Source organism: Mytilus trossulus, chromosome 4 (genome assembly GCF_036588685.1).
Source record: "Mytilus trossulus isolate FHL-02 chromosome 4, PNRI_Mtr1.1.1.hap1, whole genome shotgun sequence".
Lineage (NCBI taxonomy): Eukaryota > Metazoa > Mollusca > Bivalvia > Mytilida > Mytilidae > Mytilus > Mytilus trossulus.
In genome coordinates, this window is record NC_086376.1 from 48,292,816 (window position 1) to 48,313,262 (window position 20,447).

The window sequence follows — 20,447 nt, forward strand, 5'->3', positions numbered from 1 at the left end:
TGCCGATTTCAAGTCCGAATAAAAGGAGTAAGGAAGTAATTTTGCTTTTAACTGGCGCAATCGTATGTTTTATTTTTGGTGCAAATGATACCATCTAATTTTAAAACATGTCGCGCAAACGTAGCATTTGAGAAAAAAAGTTGTGGCGCAAAAGGACGCATTTTTGGCGCAAACGGATCTCTCCCCATAAATGTGACCTACCGAATTAAACTACTTACCGGATTTGTTATCTCTTAAGCAACACGACGGGTGCCACATGTGGAGCAGGATATGCTTACCCTTCCGATGCACCTGAGATCACCCCTAGTTTTTGGTGGGGTTCGTGTTGTTTATTCTTTAGTTTTCTATGTTGTGTTATGTGTACTACAGTTTTTCTATTTGTCAGCCTTTTCATTTTTAGCCATGGTGTTGTCAGTTTATTGTCGATTTCTGAGTTTGACTGTCCTCTGGTATCTTTCGTCCCTATTTTATTATCAATTACTGATCGATATGACAAATATTGATAAATCTGAACTACTTCAATCTGTAAAATACGAGTTACGAGTTTCTTTTTGTTTGTATACGGTTAACTAGTATATATATATTGGTATATTCTTAGAAAACTGTAATAGTCTGATGTATTGTCCTTCAACAATGTCAAATATAATTCATAATGATAGAAAAATTTTAAAGTAAAAAAATAAGAATGCCACATTACGGGTAATAATGCACCAATTTCAAAAATACTTTTAAAATTGATGATATGACAAATTACCCTTACAAAATTAAAGTACTAATTCACATGTAGTTATCAAAATTAAAATCCACTATTGCATAGGTAAACTATTTTACTGTAGTTAAATTCCATCGGCTCAAGTCACGTGTATTCACAAATAACTTCCTCATATGTAAGGTATATCAAAAAGTTGACAAAAGTTTAGATATGAGTTTGTTAAAGCATTGATTGCTCAATATTTGCTAGTAAGAGAACATTGCAAATGACTAGTTACCGAATTTTCCTGTTTCTACTATCCTTTCCACTGGCAGGTAAGGCTTTTAATAGAACATATGTTTTTACAGTTTCTTTTTCAATTATAAGAAGACTATAGATATATTTATGTATATTCAAAATTATCATACTTATATTTTGTAAAATATTCAACCTACTTTTTTAATTTCATATTTCTAAAAAAAATAGTTTTTGTAAATAAATTTGAATTAATACATGTCCGGTTTTTTTTCTTCATGAAAACTGACAACAACTCTATTTGACTCATTTGTCAGCCACTGCCTTTTTTGCTTCATTAGATAAAATAAAGTAATGTATGCTTTAAAGATATATCGGAATAATCAGACAGCATTAAATTCTGTACGTTGACAGAAATTAACTCGAAAAAATTTACGACATTTGACCCTTTAAACTAGCTACTTGCGAATGCACGATATCAAGATAAGTAATAAGTGTATTTATAAAGTATTGATGTAAGCTTTTCAATTTCTCAAAGTCCCGACTTCATGAAGCTTACATTTTTTTTTATCTTTGACTACTTCAAAATAACTTCCTCGTCTTTATACTTATCATAAATAGGTAACTTCTAATACTTAGAAAAAGAAATTTTATAGTTATATTCTTGTAACGTCCTTGTGGACTTGACGACACCTTATTAAATAGTTAGCCTTTTAATCTTTGAATTCGGTCATTTTGTATTATCGATAACAATCTTAGTTCGACTATATATATAAAAGAACAATGATGTGTGCAACTTTAACATATTGTCACATTAAAAATAAGGTGAACGCTCATCGCAGCGCAGTTTGTATAGTTAATTTGTTGATTTTTGGCCAGTGTATAAAGCCCCTTTTAACCAAGTGTTATGGCTTTTTTTATTGACGGAGGATATCGGAGTCCTCAGAGAAAACCATAGGCTGGGAAATTAGTAATCCTATTGTCAACAATGATTGGAGTGAACAACCCTCCGCAGACAGGGTAAGAACTCAGTGCTGCCTAGATAGTGATACCTGAGACCTCTCAGTGACTGAGGCCACTTGTCACATATAGTTAAAGAAAACGTCAGATTTATTATTATTTTAATTAACATATTATATCAAAAACGTTTAAGTCGGTTGAATAAACTCCGAGAAGGCATCATAGATTTTTGATAAATATTTGTAGAAACCGAATAACGGACCAGATGGAGATGCTGTGGTTTGAGGGCCCCTTTCTTTGTATTATTTAATCACTTGACGAACATTATTCTGGAACCTGAATTAAAAAAAAAACATCTGTTGAAACATATTTGTTATTTTGTTTCGTCTGAAAATATACAGAAAAGTTGTTGTATTTGCGTTAACTGTGTAAGTTATGCACCTCATGCGAAGTGTGGTCCATTTTCAACAATTACGTTATTATGATAGACAGTTTAACATCGATGGTTATTTTTTTTAATTTATATGATATATTTAACACTCATTTATTTTTACAAATTTCAAACTTCAACACTGATAGTCGGGAATGTTTTCCTTTATAACATTACAACGTTATCATTTATTTTGATAAAAAAAATATCCGATAACTACAGTCCAAATATTGACAATGTATGCATGCTTACTTCCTTGTTATATCTTAGATAGTGTAAATAAACTTTTAATTTATTGTTTGGTTTACAAATCTTTTTCTTTTTAAAATATATTTAAGACTTTAATCGTACCTGTGAAATACGTTTTCACTTTCATTTTACATAGGGTATGGGTAAGCTTGTTGTGATGACTGTACTTCCTTAACGGTCTCTATAATCTAAGTATACCTTTTAAATGTACTCTTGCGTCTGTACTTGACACTGAGATGAATGACTAGTTTTTGTTTTTGTTTCTTGGTTTGTATTAGAAAGGAATTAACATTCATAAAGTGCAATCAACAGAACTCGTTATTATATGAATATTATAAACATTGGAAGTTCACATTAAATTGATATTTCGGTAACCTGTGACTTTCTAACAGGATGATTTTCACTGACTTTTTAATTTATTCACGATTTTTTTTACAGAAAGCGAAAGAAAATTTGTTATGCTAGTAATACGTATAAAATAAAGAGATGTGGTATGATTGGTATGATTGATAATGAGACAATGTCCACCTGATTCTATAAAGTATAAAAAAGAAGATGTGGTATGATTGCCAAAAAAAAAAAAATTGCCACAAGAGACCAAAATGACACAGACATTAACAACTATAGGGCTTTATATATGAATTTCTTGACATTCAATAGCGCATAGATACATTATTAATTGGTAATTTTTTGGTTAACGTCCAGTGTCAAGTTGTGTCTACAGAATGGGTCTTTGATAGAACCAAGTGCGTGTAATTATGTTTATCCTGCAATTAGCCAACTATTGTACAAATAATAGGAATACAACTAAATTTGTGCTTTATATGTAATGGAACAAATAAAGTCTCCTGTTATCCCGCTTCCATGTTGAGCATATTTATTACTCCGTACCAGTTCATTTTGGGGACCTCTTCGCGGTCCGCGTTTAAACCATTTCGATTTTTTTCAGAATTTAGAGACAATGATTCGTATTAAAATAACTGATGTTTCGAGTATGGAATGAATTTCAGGATGAAAACAGTACAGGTACATTGTCGGAAAATATAAAATTCATCTGAAACAGGAGAAAAGCCCGGCAAGCCTCGCTTTTCGTCCTGTTTCTAAAGCTTATACAAATAAATTCTATATTTTCCAACAATGTACATATATTGCATATAATACTGCCACTAGTAACGACATGCAATGTTGTATACGGACAGAAATGTTGAATCTACATTCTCGACCCGCAAAGAATTTGGCAAGTAATCAGATTAACAATGACTAACTGATGAGAAAAGACTAGATAATACTTTCATACGGAAACTACTAAAGGACAAACATATTTCAGCTTTGACATAAACTTGAGGAAACAAAAGCTTTACTCCTCAATTTGTATAGCTCTACATGGAAAGCTGGTTGATAGCATACGAAAGCGGAAGTAAATGTGTTCAGTAAACTGTCTTCTTTCTGTACCATATTCTGTTGAATATGACAAAATATAAATATAAAGCAATGCGATCTTTGGACGACCCATTGTATATTTAAAAGTTATTAAAAAGACGTTTTATCGAAACTAGTTTTGCATGTTAAAAATAGCATAACCTAACAAAGTTGTATAACTAAAAAAAGCTTTTAAAAAATAGCAAAATCCATCCACGACCAACTTTTTATGATCTTTTAAAATTGTGTGCTCATAATGTAGTATCATCCTTGTTTTCCTTTTCTAAGACAATGTAATTTATAAAAAACAACAATCAATAATCATGAATAAATATGAAGCTTGTAAAAGAAAATCCATTACGTCGTCAAATTCTGCAATCGATATAAAATTATTTGATGTTGGTTGGTGAATGAATATGATACAAAAATCGTCGTGTACAATAAAACGATTCTGAAAATTAAATATGAGCACAAAGCTTTACTCAAAACAATTATATTTGATTCAAATCAGCATGTTTAAGTCCTGCAGGAAAAATATCGTTTAGGATAAAACTGTTGCTCATATATGAATATATCTTTGGGATAACTTAAAATAAGAAAATGTTATTATTTTTTCCTCTTCGTTAATGCATCAAGTATTACAGCCTTATTTGAGAAATAGTTGAAATAAATTATCATATTTTTTACGCTAATAGGTTAATTTCTTGTAACATCTCAAAGAGGATATTTAACAGAACCTGCATACATGTGTACGTCCTGTAATTAAATCGAATAGACTAACTAATGGTTTTTCGTCTCCTCTCCAGCGTATTGAAATTTAACTCAGTTTCATAATCTGAGGCATACGACTCCCGAAATAGGCGTCCGCTGTTTTACGGGAAATATCGAATACACAACCTGTGTGGTTGAAATAGAGGCGTAAAATCCGATCGATACACCGTGATGAAAATATGTCACGCTCTTTGCATGCAACAAATCTTAAAATGGTCATAGGTAGCCTGTATGCAAGGTGAAACGGATGTTCCTATCAAACACTCCACTTTTTGGAGTTGAAGTCCAATGTTGCCCCAATCTGCATTACATACTTATTGTTACTATTGTTAAGGTGGTAGGTTCATGAAGGGCTACAGTTGGCCGTAAGACTTCAATATTATTTTCATTCTTTAAAAGATACTACCAATTTTACATAGGAATAGTTGTAATATAACTATCAATTAAAATATCTTTTTTTGTACATCTAATTACAAATTACAAGTTTAAGCCCCCTCATTGTGACATTTGTTGTGTTGTAATGTCACTTCTCGCAATCCCCGAGCCTTAAAATGGTAATTTTATATTGGTCAATCCTATGGGATTTTGCCCTGTCCAATGGGATATTAAAAATCCTATGTTTTTCTTAATGAGTATCTTGCAAATTATAAGTGTCCAGTGTTTATACACATGAGATAATTGACATACTCAGTATAATTCGGCTTTGAACTAGACAAATTAAAGTGCTCTAAATTGTTATCTATTTGAAAATTTGTGATGAAGTTGAAATTCAAGCCATATTTAGGCAAAAGTGAAATTCGTCTTAAATTTGTTTTCGTATTAGATACGCCCAAAATATATATTAAGGCTGTTTTATTGTAGACTGTCAAGATGATCCCCCAGAACTCGAACTTCCACCGTTTGATGGCTGGTTTAATAATTTAGTACATCCTGACTGGGGAGGAATTGGTAAGTAGATACAACTTGCACGAACAAAGTCAGCTTGTGACTCTTTACCGACTTTACCATGAAAAACTTACTTACTACTTGGTATCTCAGCCTAAACAGACTTAGTAAAATTCCGATACATAGTATATTTGTAAAAAAAACCAAAACAAGGCAATGTATTTTCAATATATATGTAAAATGAAACTTTGATACACTACAAAAATAAATAATTGACAAATTTGTCTAATATATACAGAGTGAAGGCAAAATCGCGATTTTTGGGGGCAATTATTTGTTATTGTTGGAGTTCAAACTTGTGTATCGTTACTTTTGTTGACTAGTATATATATGAAACTCTAATAGTAAGAAATCACCATTAACATTTTAAACTTTGCTGTAATAAAAATGAATCCGTTACCACGTCTTATATTTTTGGAAAAAAATATATTGTGTTACGTACATGTACTTGTACGAGATCAAAATGATGATGGTATTTAAATTGTATTGAATGAAAAACTTCAAGTACACAGGCTATTGTAAAAGTATCCTATCTGCAGTAAAAAAAACTTAGAAGACACATTCCTTTGTTTGTATTCGTTTAAAAGAAATAAAGATAAAAGTTTAACGTATTTGTAGCATTTTATTTTGTTTTGTTTCATTTTCATTTTCTAAGTCAAAATTGTAAAACTATATGGGAGTTTTATTAAAAAAAAAAGGGTTCATAATACCTTTGTATTAGAGTGTTGCAACTTTAGCTATATGTGAGGTTTTAAGTCAAATAACGTAAACAATATTATCCAAATGAAACAAAAACCCTCACAGTTGTAAACTGTACTCGTACTATAATATAAGGAGGAGGTAGAAAAAGACATTTGTATGTCTCACTGTAACATCATTTATTGAAGTTGATTTCTAAACATGAGTGAAAAAAAACAAAGAAAGGAAACCCACTTTAGACCAAACTGGTTAAACATGTATATTGACTGGCTTGTTTTGAGAAAACATTAATTTATATTAACATGAATTAAAAAAAACGCTCCAGTAAACATTTGAGGAATAATTAATGATAACGACATTTTATTTGTTGATGGTTATTTGTTATTGGTTCAATTAGTGATATATCATTGTTTACTGGTAAATCATGATAATAAATGTATGAATGTGACTATATTGTTATATTGTGTTTTACTTTTGATTTACAAGCCCACATCAAGAAATAAAATAATGTATTTAAAATATTGTCAGTTTAAAATTCTGAATTTGATTTAGAATCAGAAACTTATAAGAAGAGCACTGTGTATTACTATGAATAAAAAGATTAATTGGTATAATACAAGTGTGTCAATGGTGAAGCAATGAAATAAACAGACAAAGGAACCCAAACGACATCTGGTTGTAGTGAGACAAACATCAATATTAGACATTTGTAAATCAAATATATCAAGTACTTTTTTATAACTAAATATTCCTTAGTCTTATATATCTGGCATCAACATCGAATACCTTAAACGACAAAACATTATAAAATCAAAAAGATATTGACGTCACTGGTTTATTTTAAATATCAATAAACTGCAAAGTCAGTAGGCAGTAGGTGGAATTTCATCAGTTTTAATTTAGTCTGCTCCGCTTTTTAAACTATATAGACTTCAAATTTATGACAACAAAACAATGTGTACTGGAATTCTCTATCATATCTTTGTTTCTAGAGAGTTTACAAGTAGTGAATTTATAGTTTAAGGCAATTTTTAGTTTGCTTTAGAACCCATCCGACAGATAACCAGGAAGACAACACACACCAAAATAAAGACACACGTATGGATGCCCAGTTAAACATACAAACATCCAGATGACAATTTTAAACATCGAGCTATTCTTATTCAAAACTTTTATCGATAACAAACAACACATAAGCTAAATATATAACTAAACAGTTATGAACAGGAAATACATTTGACTTACTAGTGATTTAAAATTTCTACTTTGATCTTATTTTTTATTCAAGCCGTTCGTAAACCCCTACCATCAAACGGACGCAAAATAACTATAATTGTATCACTTCCTAGTTGCAGAAAAGACAGATCACAGAAACACTGATGTGATATTCGAAATATAGGATGAACAATTTTAATGTTTTAACAAAATATTAAGGTTGTATTTTTAAATACCATTATAAATAAGTACATGCTGTAAATATTCAGTGAACAATTAAACTTTTATTTGGTTTTCATGTCATTTGATATATGGTATATAGGTATATATGGTTGTTGACCCGTGTATACTTCCTGGTTAAATTGTATTGATCAGTAATCACCCGGAACGAAATACGCGTTTAACGTTGCATGTAATATCCAACAAACAAGTTATTACTCTTATCATAGTATTAAGGTTAGGCACATTATAGGAACAAAGTATTTTATGGATGCCAAAACTTAGAATAAAGAAAAATTTCTGCATTATATTGATGTGCATATAAGCTTATATCCCCAATACCCTCTGAACCCGCATTAACTTCATTAAGTTAGTTTCTTGTCTCTCTCCAATAACAACATTGACCTGGTCACTTTCCCGTCACATTTTTTCACTTCGTCTTTGCAGTTATACAATTAACCTGGTCACTTTCCCGTCACATGATTCACTAAGTCTTTGCAGTTATACAATTGACCTGGTCACTTTCCCGTCACATGATTCACTAAGTCTTTGCAGTTATACAATTGACCTGGTCACATTCCCGTCATATGTTTCACTTCGTCTTTGCAGTTAAACAATTGACCTGGTCACTTTCCCGTCACATAATTCACTTTGTCTTTTCAGTTACACAATTGACATGGCCACTTTCCCGTCCCATGATTCACTTTGTCTTTACAGTTATACAAGTGATCAGGTCAATTTTCCCGTCACATGATTCACTTCGTCTTTACAGTTATACAATTGACCTGGTCATTTTTCCGTCACATGAATCACTTCGTCTTTACAGTTATACAATTGACCTGGTCACTTTCCCGTCACATGATTCACTTTGTCTTTACAGTTATACAGTACAATTGACCTGGTCAATTTTCCCGTCACATGATTCACTAAGTCTTTACAGTTATACAATTGACCTGGTCAATTTTCCCATCACATGATTCACTTAAGTCTTTGCAGATTTAAAATTGACCTGACCTATCCCCAGACATATGAACCATCTAGTCTTTACATTTATACAATTGACTTGGTCAATTTTCCCGTCAAATGATTCACTAAGTCTTTACAGTTATACAATTGAACTGGTCAATTTTCCCATCACATGATTCACTTAAGTCTTTGCAGTTTTAAAATTGACCTGACCTCTCCCCAGACATATGATTCATCTAGCCCCGTCACATCACCCCTGGTCTTGTCCGTCATTGCATTCTCCTGGTCACTCTCCCGTTTTATCATCCTTGGTCTCACCCGTCATCTCATTCACCTGGTCACTCTATCATCATAACATACATTTGGTCACTCTCACGTCCTACATGTTTTATTTTAAATTATTGAAAAAATAATCGTGGATTTCTGTGTTTTAACAATCTAAATCAAGCATGTAGGACGTGAGAGTGACCAAATGTATGTTATGATGATAGAGTGACCAGGTGAATGAGATGACGGGTGAGACCTGTATCGAACCATTCAAATTCTAGGTTTTATCAGTTTGTTTAAATTTAAATTAAAAACTGAAATATGACTATAATTAATCTTAAATTTGATGCAAAAGATCAGATGGGTTTATCAAAAATAAATATCAATTTAAATGCTGTATTAACTTGTGATATTATTTGTAGGAAAAAACCTTAACAACAAAATGTTCTTCTTCTGCACGTAGGCACTCAATTTTACCTTTATCAAAACAAAATTAATCATTTTTGAGAAGGCGTTTGAAAGGGAAATTGAAACTTCAGTCTAACATTCTTTCCCAAATAAATAACATTAATAAAACAAATCTGTCAGAATAAGGAAAATATGCATATAAGAGAGGAATATCTGTTTGACTTAAGGAATCCTTCATTACTTTGCATGGTATTGCATTGCATTGTATTGTATTGCAATATACTGCAATGCAATTGTATTGTAGTGCAATATACTGCAATGCAATTATATTTCGGTACATTTCATTAAATATTGATGCAATGAAGAGTATCCAAAAATTATTTTTATTTTCATAAAGATTAGATAATTGTATTTGCTTACATTATTTTAGATGGCCAACTTCTAAGAAGATCTGTACCGAAGTATGCTGATGGAGTTTACCATCCATCCGGCCCAGACAGACCCAATCCTTTTGAACTCAGTAAGGCAGCACACCACGGAGAAGCCGGATTGGGTTCTCAGAGATTTAGAAATGCTTTGCTCGTATTTTTTGGTAAGAAAGTTCTTGCCCATTCAGATCAATTAAACTGTCATGATTTAAGATCGTTACATATACATTACCTACATATGTATTTATGAATATTAAGCCAATTACATGTGGGGGATCAATTTACCTCGTTCCGTTGCATTACAAATCAAGTATATGAACTTCATCACTAATTTCTATGTAAATTTTGAAGAAAAAAAATTTTGAGTCCTATCAAAGTGATATTTGAGCAGATAAAACATGTTTAAACTAATCTCTTTTTAGTCAGTTTTCTAAAGATATTTTTTCTCTCACTATTTAAGTGTTTAGATGCATATATGATAAGATAGTGCACTATTTATAGAGTTTATCGTTGCAGGCATTATTACATTTCTAGTACTAAACAGTCATAATTTGCATGTACAATGAAAGAATGTTTAGTATGACAACAAACATTGAAAATAAGCTTTAGGCAGATAAGAAAGGAATAAAGCTAAGGAAACATAATTGCATTTTCGATTTCAAATTAACTAAATTAAATCATCAAAACAAACGTTATTTTTTATCATTGTCTTTTAAATTTTAGGCCAACAAATAGTAGAAGAGATCTTGGACTCTCAACGACCAGGTTGTCCAATAGAATATTTCAACATTCCAGTACCTAAAGATCATCCCTTTTTACAAGGAAAGGAGAGTTTAGAAATGCCATTTCCAAGAACAAGATACGATTCTAGAACTGGATATTCGCCAAATAACCCGAGACAACAGGTCTGGCACTAAACTAAAATAAGGAATATTACAACAGAGTATAATTAATATAAAAGAATATCTTAACCCGAACACTTGAAGACGATATACTAACAGAAATGATTTAATTGTTTACGAGAAGAGAATAAAAGACGTCTTTACTCCATTCTATTATGATCCAGTGCTCGTTAATCGAAGTTATTAGACATAAGAAGATGTGGTATGAGTGCCAATGAGACAACTCTCCGTCCAAAGTACAATTTGTAAAGTAAACCATTATATGTCTTAGTACGGCCTTCAACACGCAGCCTTGTCTCAAACCGCGAACAGCAAGCTATAAAAGGCATCATAAATGACTAGTTTAAAACACTTTAAACAGGAAAACCAAATGTTTAATCAATATAAAAAAAACGAGAAAAGAAAAATACTCATGAATCACATCAACAAACGACAACCACTGAACAACAGGTTCCTTACTTAGGACAGATACAAACAGACGCAGCGTGTTTAAACGTTGTTTTAACAGGCGTCAACCATCTATATTTTGTACTATTGTACGATTTTCTACGTTGACAAGTTACTAGTACTTGATATTACATGGATATTAACTTATATCTTAAAATGTTAATTTGCGTTAGATTTATACAGACATCAAATGGTATTGTTTTTTTTTTCTTGTTTTTCAATTTGAATAAAATAAAAAAAAAATTAAATGTATTAATTAATAGACTGGACACTATATCATGGAAAGTATTATGTTTGAAGAATTATGTTTCTCACTTTTTACAGCTTAATGAAATCTCACCATATATTGACGGAACATTGATGTATGGACCGGGAAAGGCATGGACTGATGCTATTAGGGAATTTAAAGGTGGACGATTGAAAGCGAGGGATCCAAGTGTTGCTATTAATGCCAGCTTTCCAGCAGATAATAACATTCGTCTTCCCTTTGCCAATCCTCCAGCTCCAAGGGATCACTTCCTAAGACCTGTCAACCGATTTTGGAGTAAGTTTTGACTTTTATAATTATTCTAGAGGAATATTCACGGGTTAAATTAATATGCGTGTATCATGCACACAATCTGATTATTTACAAGAAAAACACGTTTAAAAGTTTTGAGTTCAAGGTCTAAAAAGATAAGGTATTATAAGGGCCCTTGCCAATCCCTTTTTCTCTAAAATTGAAACCTATTCCGTAAGGGAAAAAGAGTCGGAACATATTAAATGCATATTTAGACTCAAAAGTCGATAAAAACAACATCGTCATGGCAACAAACAAAAAAGAACGAAAAAAGACAGAGAGAACATTCAATAAACTGAACATAAAAACTGAAGATTGAAAAATACACAACCCAAAAACAAAAACGAAGGGTTATCTCGCGTTTGTAGTATCTGGTCGTCCATGTAGTGTTCATTTATGTGCAAACATTATAACAGTTACTGATATTTACAAAGAAAAGTGACAAAATTCTACTAATTCATAATGTTTGAAGAATAAATTCTACTAGAACACACCCGCGAAATCGCGGGCATTCAGAGCGTAGTTTAAAGTATGTAAAGTGTTGGAAGAAATTTGTAAAATATTGAATGACTGGAAAATTTCGCAAAAGAATCATAGGTTATTGGGGACAGGAAAATGTATTTTTTTTCATCCCTCCTCCTTTCCAAAATTCCCAAGTTTCGGTTTTCTATCAATTTCAATATGAACATACATTTAGTATGTTATGAACATTTAAGAAAGGATCCTGTAATTCAGTGGTTGTCGTTTGTTTATGTGTTACATATTTGTTTTTCGTTCATTTTTTTACATAAATAAAGCCGTTAGTTTTCTCGTTTTAATTGTTTTACATTGTCTTATCGGGGCCTTTTATAGCTGACAGTGCGGTGTGGGCTTTGCTCATTGTTGAAGACCGTACGGTTACCTACAGTTGTTAATTTTTGTTTCATTTTGGTCTTTTATGATCACATTGGCAATAATACCACATCTTCTTTTTTATATCAAAGTATACAGACAAACGCAAACCGGAAGTCTAATCTGATTTCAAATTTCGTCCAATGACGGATGCCTTTTTCCTCGTTTTTCTCCCAAAATAACTCAATCTGAATAATATGAATACGAATGGATGACAAATGCGACTATGCACTATACCTATAGGACATAGAGGCGTGTTGATTAATTTATTGTGGAAAGAAGAGAAGCGACACACAAAATGAGGTCTTCTCGTTTAATAGTATAGATATCAGCAGTTTAAAATAACGTAAAACGTCCTCATATTTTATACTAAAGATAGACACATAAGAGTAAAACAGACAATTAAAGGTTTTCGGATGATCTAAGGGGTGGTATAAAAAGTATTCTAAATTGGAAAAAAAATATATTTGATACCTGATTTTTTTTTTGCAATAAAGTTGTTGTTTATGGGTGTTTCTAAAATCACTTTTTGTATTGCCAGGTTCAATAAAAGCATCAGTTCATTTTTAGAGAAATACTGGCTAGAAAATGTTTTGCTGTCTTTAATAACTGTTTTTTCTAAAAGCACTTTTGGCATTGCGAGGTTCAATAAAAGCTTCAGTCCAATTCAGAGTACTTTAGTACTAGCTAGAAAATATTCAGTTATATTTTTAATGGTAAAATTTTAACATTGTCTTCTTGGTTTAATTTTGATCTATTTTGAATATTTATTTCGTAAATGTTTAGTAGAGAATTTTGTATTTTAGTTTTATGCAATCAAACTATTTATCTCGTAAGTTAGAATGAATAAAATTGAAAATAGAAATGGGGAATGTATCAAAGAGACAACAACCCGACCATAGAAAAAAACAACAGCAGAAGGTCACCAACAGGTCTTCAATGTAACGAGAAATTCCCGTACCCGGAGGTGTCCTTCAGCTGGCCCCTAAACAAATATATACTAGTTCAGTGATAATGAACGCCATACTAATTTCCAAATTGTACACAAGAAACTAAAATTAAAATAATACAAGACTAAGAAAGACCAGAGGCTCCTCACTTGGGACAGGCGCAAAAATGCGGCGTGGTTAAACATGTTTATGAGATCTCAACCCTCCCCCTTTACCTCTAGTCAAAGTAGAAAAGTAAACGCATAACAATACGTACATTTAAAATTCAATTCAAGAGAAGTCCGAGTCTGATGCCAGAAGATGTTACCAAACAAAAAATAAACAAAATGACAATTATACATAAATAACAACAGACTACTAGCAGTTAACTGACATGCCAGCTCCAGACTTCAATTAAACTGATTGAAAGATTATGATTTCATCATATGAATATCAGGCACAATCCTTCCAGTTAGGGGTTTAGTATCATACCGTCATAACATATATAAGAAGAACATAACTTGTGTCATGCCAACAACTGTTATTTGAATAAATGTGTTTAGTTCCGATGCAAAGACCCTATAAGTGAATCAATATTAACGCCAAAATATGCAATCTTTAATGACCTGACAACAGTATCGTAACTATATTCCTTCTTAATAAGTCTATTTAAAGGTTTTGTTAATTTCTGCGGTGAATACTGACACGTTTGGGCTTTATAAAGAATATTTCCATAAAAAATTGGATGTGAAATACCTAAACGTATAAGAAGTCTGCATGTTGAGCTATATTTGCGAATGTTGTCCTTATACCGATGATAAAATTTAGTAAATGTTTTGACTAGTTTGTGATATCAAAAACCCTGGTGTAATAATTTTTCAGTAATACATTAATTTCTCTCGTTAAAATCTAAAACATTGTTGCAAACACGAGCGAATCGTACAAGTTGAGATATATAAACATCGTAAGATGGTGACAAGGGAACGTCACCATTTGAAAATGGATAATTGACGATAGGAAATGAAAATTCATCTCTTTTATCATAAATTTTAGTATCAAGCTTTCCGTTAGTGATATAGATATCAAGATCGAGGAAAGGGCAGTGGTCATTGTTAATATTAGCTTTATTTGAAGTAAGTTCAACAGGATAAATTTCTTTAGTATACAGACATACTGAAGTCGTCATTATTGAGATCCAAACTGTCATCCAAATATCTAAAAGTATTATTAAATTCGTTTATCAGATGTTGTTTCGATGAGTCTTTGCTGATTTTTGTCATAAATTGTAACTCATAGCAATACAAAAACAGGTCCGCAATAAGTGGTGCACAGTTAGTCCCCATTGGAATTCCGATAACCTGACGATATACGGAATCTCCAAAGCGAACAAAAATGTTATCTAGTAAAAATTCAAGGGCATATATAGTATCAAAGCTTGTCCAATTGACATAGTTTTTTTGTTTATTGCTACTGAAAAATGACCTAAATGAGTTTAAACATATATATTCACATTCTGACTTTTTAAATGCCCATTTAATTAGGTGGGTAATTTTTTTCTTAATGAGAATGTGAGGCAATGTGGTATACAGGGTAAAAAATCAAAACATTGAACAGATTCAAAATCACCAATATAAGCATGTAATTTATCAAGTACTTCCAACGAGTTCTTGACACTCCAAAAGTAATTAATTCCATTATGTTCGAAAGCCTTATTTGAACAATTTATTCTCAGGTTTTTTATTGTACCAAGTGTACTGGTAAGAAGAATAGACACTTTAGTTGTGGAACAATGGCTTGAAGACGAATAAATCTATATTTGTAAGGTGTTTTGTTGAGCTTTGGAAGCCAATACATAGTTGGGACTTTCCTGTATTTGGTTTTGCTTGTAAAGTTATATTTGTAAATATTTGTAAATGTATATTTGCAGGAATTGGAAATCCACGTGGTTTTGAGAATCCCTTTCTCCTTACTTTCGGTGTTTTATTTTTCCGATGGCATAATTATGTTGCCAAAGAACTTGAAATGACAAACAGAAATAATCCCAAATGGAACGATGAAGCACTATTTAATGAAGCTAGGAGACTAGTGATAGCTCACCATCAGGTAATATTTTGCTGTAATTGTACATACAGCGAGTTAAGTAAAGATGTGTTTGTGCCGATGTAAGCGTCGCCACATACCCATATCATTTATGGCAACCGCTTTATGGCAGTAACGAGTTTCCCGATTGAAAAGATTCGAGCGAATTAAAATCGTATAAATACGCTGTTAAGTCAATTCAGTTCATTACTTTTCCAGTTTTTAGAACGCTTATCAGGCACACAGTTTAAAGAGATTTCTTTTTTATTTTGTCTATTTTCAATTTGGAAATTTCAGATTTTTATTCTTTATTTCAATGGTTTTAAAATGAAAATTACCATTGAAAATAAAAGTCTGAATGATTCACATGCAAACCCCATTCGTTGATGGTCGTAAGAGTAATATTAAATGAAAGTATATATTGAAATTGACCAAACTCAGCTGTGTTTTTTAAGGTACTCATATTTTCAATCACACACCATCACTTCATGTAAGAGTCCTTCGAATATCAAGTCCGTTTATATTTAACATACTTAATCAGCAAGTATGTATTGCTGAAATAACCAAGAATGAATGAAATGGGCATGTGTGGTCCTAACTCATTTCCCGTATTGGTTGTTCAAAACTACACACCAGCTTTCATCGGTTAAATATAGATTCTCTGTATCTCATTAATTTCCGTCAATTAGATTTGCAAAGTGCGCATAAATATATTGTGTCTTGAATTTACACACAATATCACTTCTTTCCCACAGTAAACATGAACCCATTTCAATATTTCAATTTAAAAACAAACTTATTTGGTCAGTTGACCTTTATACGTACATACTAGATATATAGTATTCTGCATTTTAAGTGTTTAGCAATATTCAAAATAACTATTAAGGAAAAAACTGTAATACAATTAGTACAAGGCACATATACAAACACATACAATTAAGTGGCCAATTCTCTTTTTAATATTTCAACTTCAATCTCGTTTCATATATATCACTTTCTTGACATGCATTTAAAATAATTTCAGAAAATTATCATGTATGATTGGTTACCAAGATGGCTTCAAATAGAAAACGCAACAGACAACAACACCTTTTTCAAAGTTCCAAAGTATTATAGAGATCCGTCAGAACGTATGTATGCATTCATATTCGAATTTAGAAAATTCAGCTTTTACATTGAAAATTAATACTACATCTTGCCGTTAAGTAAGAGGGAAAAACATTATTATCATTCTTTAATTATAGCCATATTGCTTCGGTGTTGTTTTTTTTTTGGTGTGTTTACACATGCGATAGTTTCGATTGTATTGAGAAATGGAGTGATTGTAAACTTTTATTTTGGATGTTATTTTAAAGCGTTACCGCTGCACAATTCGTAGAAGCATGGAAGATCACACTAAAAATGTGCGCACCTTCAATCAAGCCTGTAAAGTTACAAACATGAAACAGGTTCTTCTTATAATTGATTTTTTTTATGTTACAAAAAAGAAGCAGTCACCTCTTATAATTAGATTGTTATGATACATAATCTTAATCAAGTTTTTTGTTTGTTTTTCTATGAAAAGTTTTAACGTTGTCACAAATAGCACGTGCAGTCATAGATGTTGCATTTTATATAGTTTAATAAGATCATATTACTTTTGGAATGCATGTACCTTGGCTTAGTGAAATTACTAACATGAAATTTCTGTGAAATATAATTTTGTACATGTTTTAAAGAAAGATAATGATGTATAAAATTGAGAATGGAATCAATCTTAGTGATATTTAGGAGTCGAAGACAGACTTACAACACCATGAAATATTTTTTTTGAAAAACGACGAAAACACAAGATAGTTATGATGTTTTTTGAATGTTTAAATAATGATCACTTCATTTTGTTTTACCTATATGACAACGAAGGTTTTTTGTGAGAAAGCAATCAAGCAACGTGAAGTTTTACAAGTAAAAACTTACTCAATCTGACGAAATACAATCACTACTGTAGATTTTGTTTGCAAAATAATTATATTATTCGATATAGCCGAATAACAGAGTTCTGTCATGAACTTACTGATACTTTATATGAAATTTACCGGATACTTTAAAATTTCCCTATTTTCAGTTTCTTTAATATTCAAGCAAATAGTCTTGATGTGTGTAGAATGTTTTTTTAATCGGTTTCATTTTATTCTGATTTATACCATATTATTCAATGCTTGTCCAATTTTCTTAACCAGCTTGCGGAGAACAGTTTTGCTTCAATGGTTACAGTTCAGAAATACATCCTGGTATTACCCAGGAATTCCAAACTGCTGCCATGAGATGGGGACATACGGTAGTTACACCGGGCATCTGGACTAGGTAATGTGGAATAATGTGCCCGTAAATGTTTGATTCACAAAACTTTTTCATTTCTTGTTCAAAAATTATACATGCAATTAAACCTCTGATATGAACTGATTGCTTAAAATACGTTTTTATCTAATGTACAATTTGAACTAAAATCACAATAAGAAGTATGTGTGTGTGTGGTTTAAATATTGCATTAAGCCGAACATTATAATAAAAATACTTACGACTAAGATTTATCGTAAGTCTTGAAAAATTCAGTTCACTTACGATCAATCTTAGTCGCAAGTTTTTACATTATGATCAACGATTTACTCCTATTTCGCAAATATTTCAGTTTTATTTTGTACTGTCCAATTTACTTTTAAATATATCTAAAATAGATATTAACAGAAAAAATGGAAAAATTAACGACATGGCTTTAATTTTACATCGTGAAATAAAATCATTCAAAGGGTGTATATTCAATTGTATAAATGTGACTGATTAATAATAAATTCTATCATATATACTTAGGGAACATAAGTAATAAATCTTACAGAATGATAATAGCATCAAGCATGTCTTGTAAAATCTGGTTTTATCCCACACACTAAACAGATTTTAATATTCATTTTAAACTTCGATTCACAAGATGAATGTTTGGTTATATTTTGCTTTATATGCACACGAAAAAAAGCCCATATAAGGGTAAAATGACATCACATAATGGCGAATGAACATCATATAATGAGAAAAGTCATAATAAGGCAGTGTCGGCGTTCCATACTAAACGCTTTAGGCATACCTACTGTATAGCTGTTACGCCGAAAAATGGAGAAAAAAGTTATTAGCTTGAAATAAAAAATGTTGGAGAGGTTTATAGTTTGCTGTTCAGTGTGAGCCAAAGCATCGTGTAGATGACGTACATTCACCTATGGTTTTATGGATTGTGCCTTGGATGAAGAGTAGTCTCATTGGTGCTCATACCACATCTTCCTATATTTATATATATATGAGAAATCATTGGTATTTTGCCCTATACTAAATAATTGGCTACCTCTATGCCAGGGCTGGAATATTTTTTTTAACTATATCCACTGTTGTAAAAATTATGAAAAGTCAAAACACTTTTTTATTCATTAATATTTATTCTTTTTGCGAACGAAAAAAAACCGTGAAACTGCTAAATATTCATTTATTAGGAATTGAGATCACACTTTTGACCACAAACTGTTATACCTATGTTTGACAATGGATTCAAATACTTTTTAGATGTTCTGTTTTATCGATATTTATTTCCAAATATATTTTTACATGTGCCTCTCTATCAAAAACATTTGCTGTGCTTATTTAGTGGTCTTTTGGGGTATCGCAATATAATAGCTTAACTATTTACCAAATTTCAATTATTAGATATGAATTATTTCCCACAAACTAATACTAAAACTGGTAGAATATTTTAAAAAATTGCTTAAGTGAATGGTTGTTATTATGAATTGAGTGCTGTGAAATTAAAAGTAAAACTTATCGTCCAGCGCCAGTCAATTGATGTCATTGTCGTGAATTTCAAACAATATAATGACCTTCTATGATATGAGGACTAAAAAAGTAAAATCACAAAAATGCCGAGCTTCAAGGATTCAAAACGGAAAGTCCTTTATCAAACGGCAAAATAAAAAGCTTCAACACAACAGACGAATGGACAATAACCGCCATCCTCCCTACCCGGCACAGGCACTCTCTCAAGCAGACTATGGTGAACCAAACCTGGCACAACAGCCAACCAAACCTCCCACCTGAACGACAGCCGCACAAAACTCCACAATATTGACAACGATGTGCGAACAGAAAGAACAGACACAACAGGCTAAATGACAAAAACAGGGGTAAAGCAGCCAACACTGTTTCACAATCTTAATCACTATGAAAACAGACAAAAATGTAACAAAGAAGCACAAAAAGGGACAAAGACTATAGCAAAAAAGAAAGACAAGATTACAAAAAATTACCATAGCACAAGATCACAATGAAGGGATGTGTAAGTACACAGCCACGTCATGTAACAAAGAAAAACAAAAACACAAACAATGCACAAACTAGTAAGCACAAATGAAAGACAGGAATCCGATTATTTTACCATAGAACAATATTATTACAGAATGACGGGATGAATACGCACAGAGCTAAGTCAAATGAATGTTATTTAATACAAACTAAACAGTAAAAGTAATATTCATAAAGACAAATAGAAGAATGCTATAACATGTTCTTAAGAAGGTAAACAATCTCAGAACCAATAAGCTATACTTCAAGATCATCGTGTATTATTTGTGAAGTTGATACGGAATATTTATCAACAAGGTCGTGGTAACTTCCGATGAACACTTTTAGATAAAGGCCGACAT

The 20,447-nt window shown here is 31.6% G+C and overlaps 1 protein-coding gene across 1 annotated transcript in view; it reads left to right on the forward strand.

The window, feature by feature from the left end:
* Positions 1–868: 868 nt before the first annotated feature.
* LOC134715424 (dual oxidase 2-like) overlaps positions 869–20,447 on the forward strand; it is a 51,966-nt gene continuing 32,387 nt past the window's right edge. The window contains exons 1-8 of the mRNA XM_063577594.1: positions 869–1,026; positions 5,637–5,723; positions 9,925–10,086; positions 10,646–10,827; positions 11,596–11,815; positions 15,578–15,753; positions 16,754–16,859; positions 17,949–18,072. Coding sequence (XP_063433664.1) covers positions 978–1,026; positions 5,637–5,723; positions 9,925–10,086; positions 10,646–10,827; positions 11,596–11,815; positions 15,578–15,753; positions 16,754–16,859; positions 17,949–18,072 — 1,106 coding nt within the window. The 5' untranslated portion in view covers positions 869–977. The remainder of the gene's footprint in view (positions 1,027–5,636; positions 5,724–9,924; positions 10,087–10,645; positions 10,828–11,595; positions 11,816–15,577; positions 15,754–16,753; positions 16,860–17,948; positions 18,073–20,447) is intronic.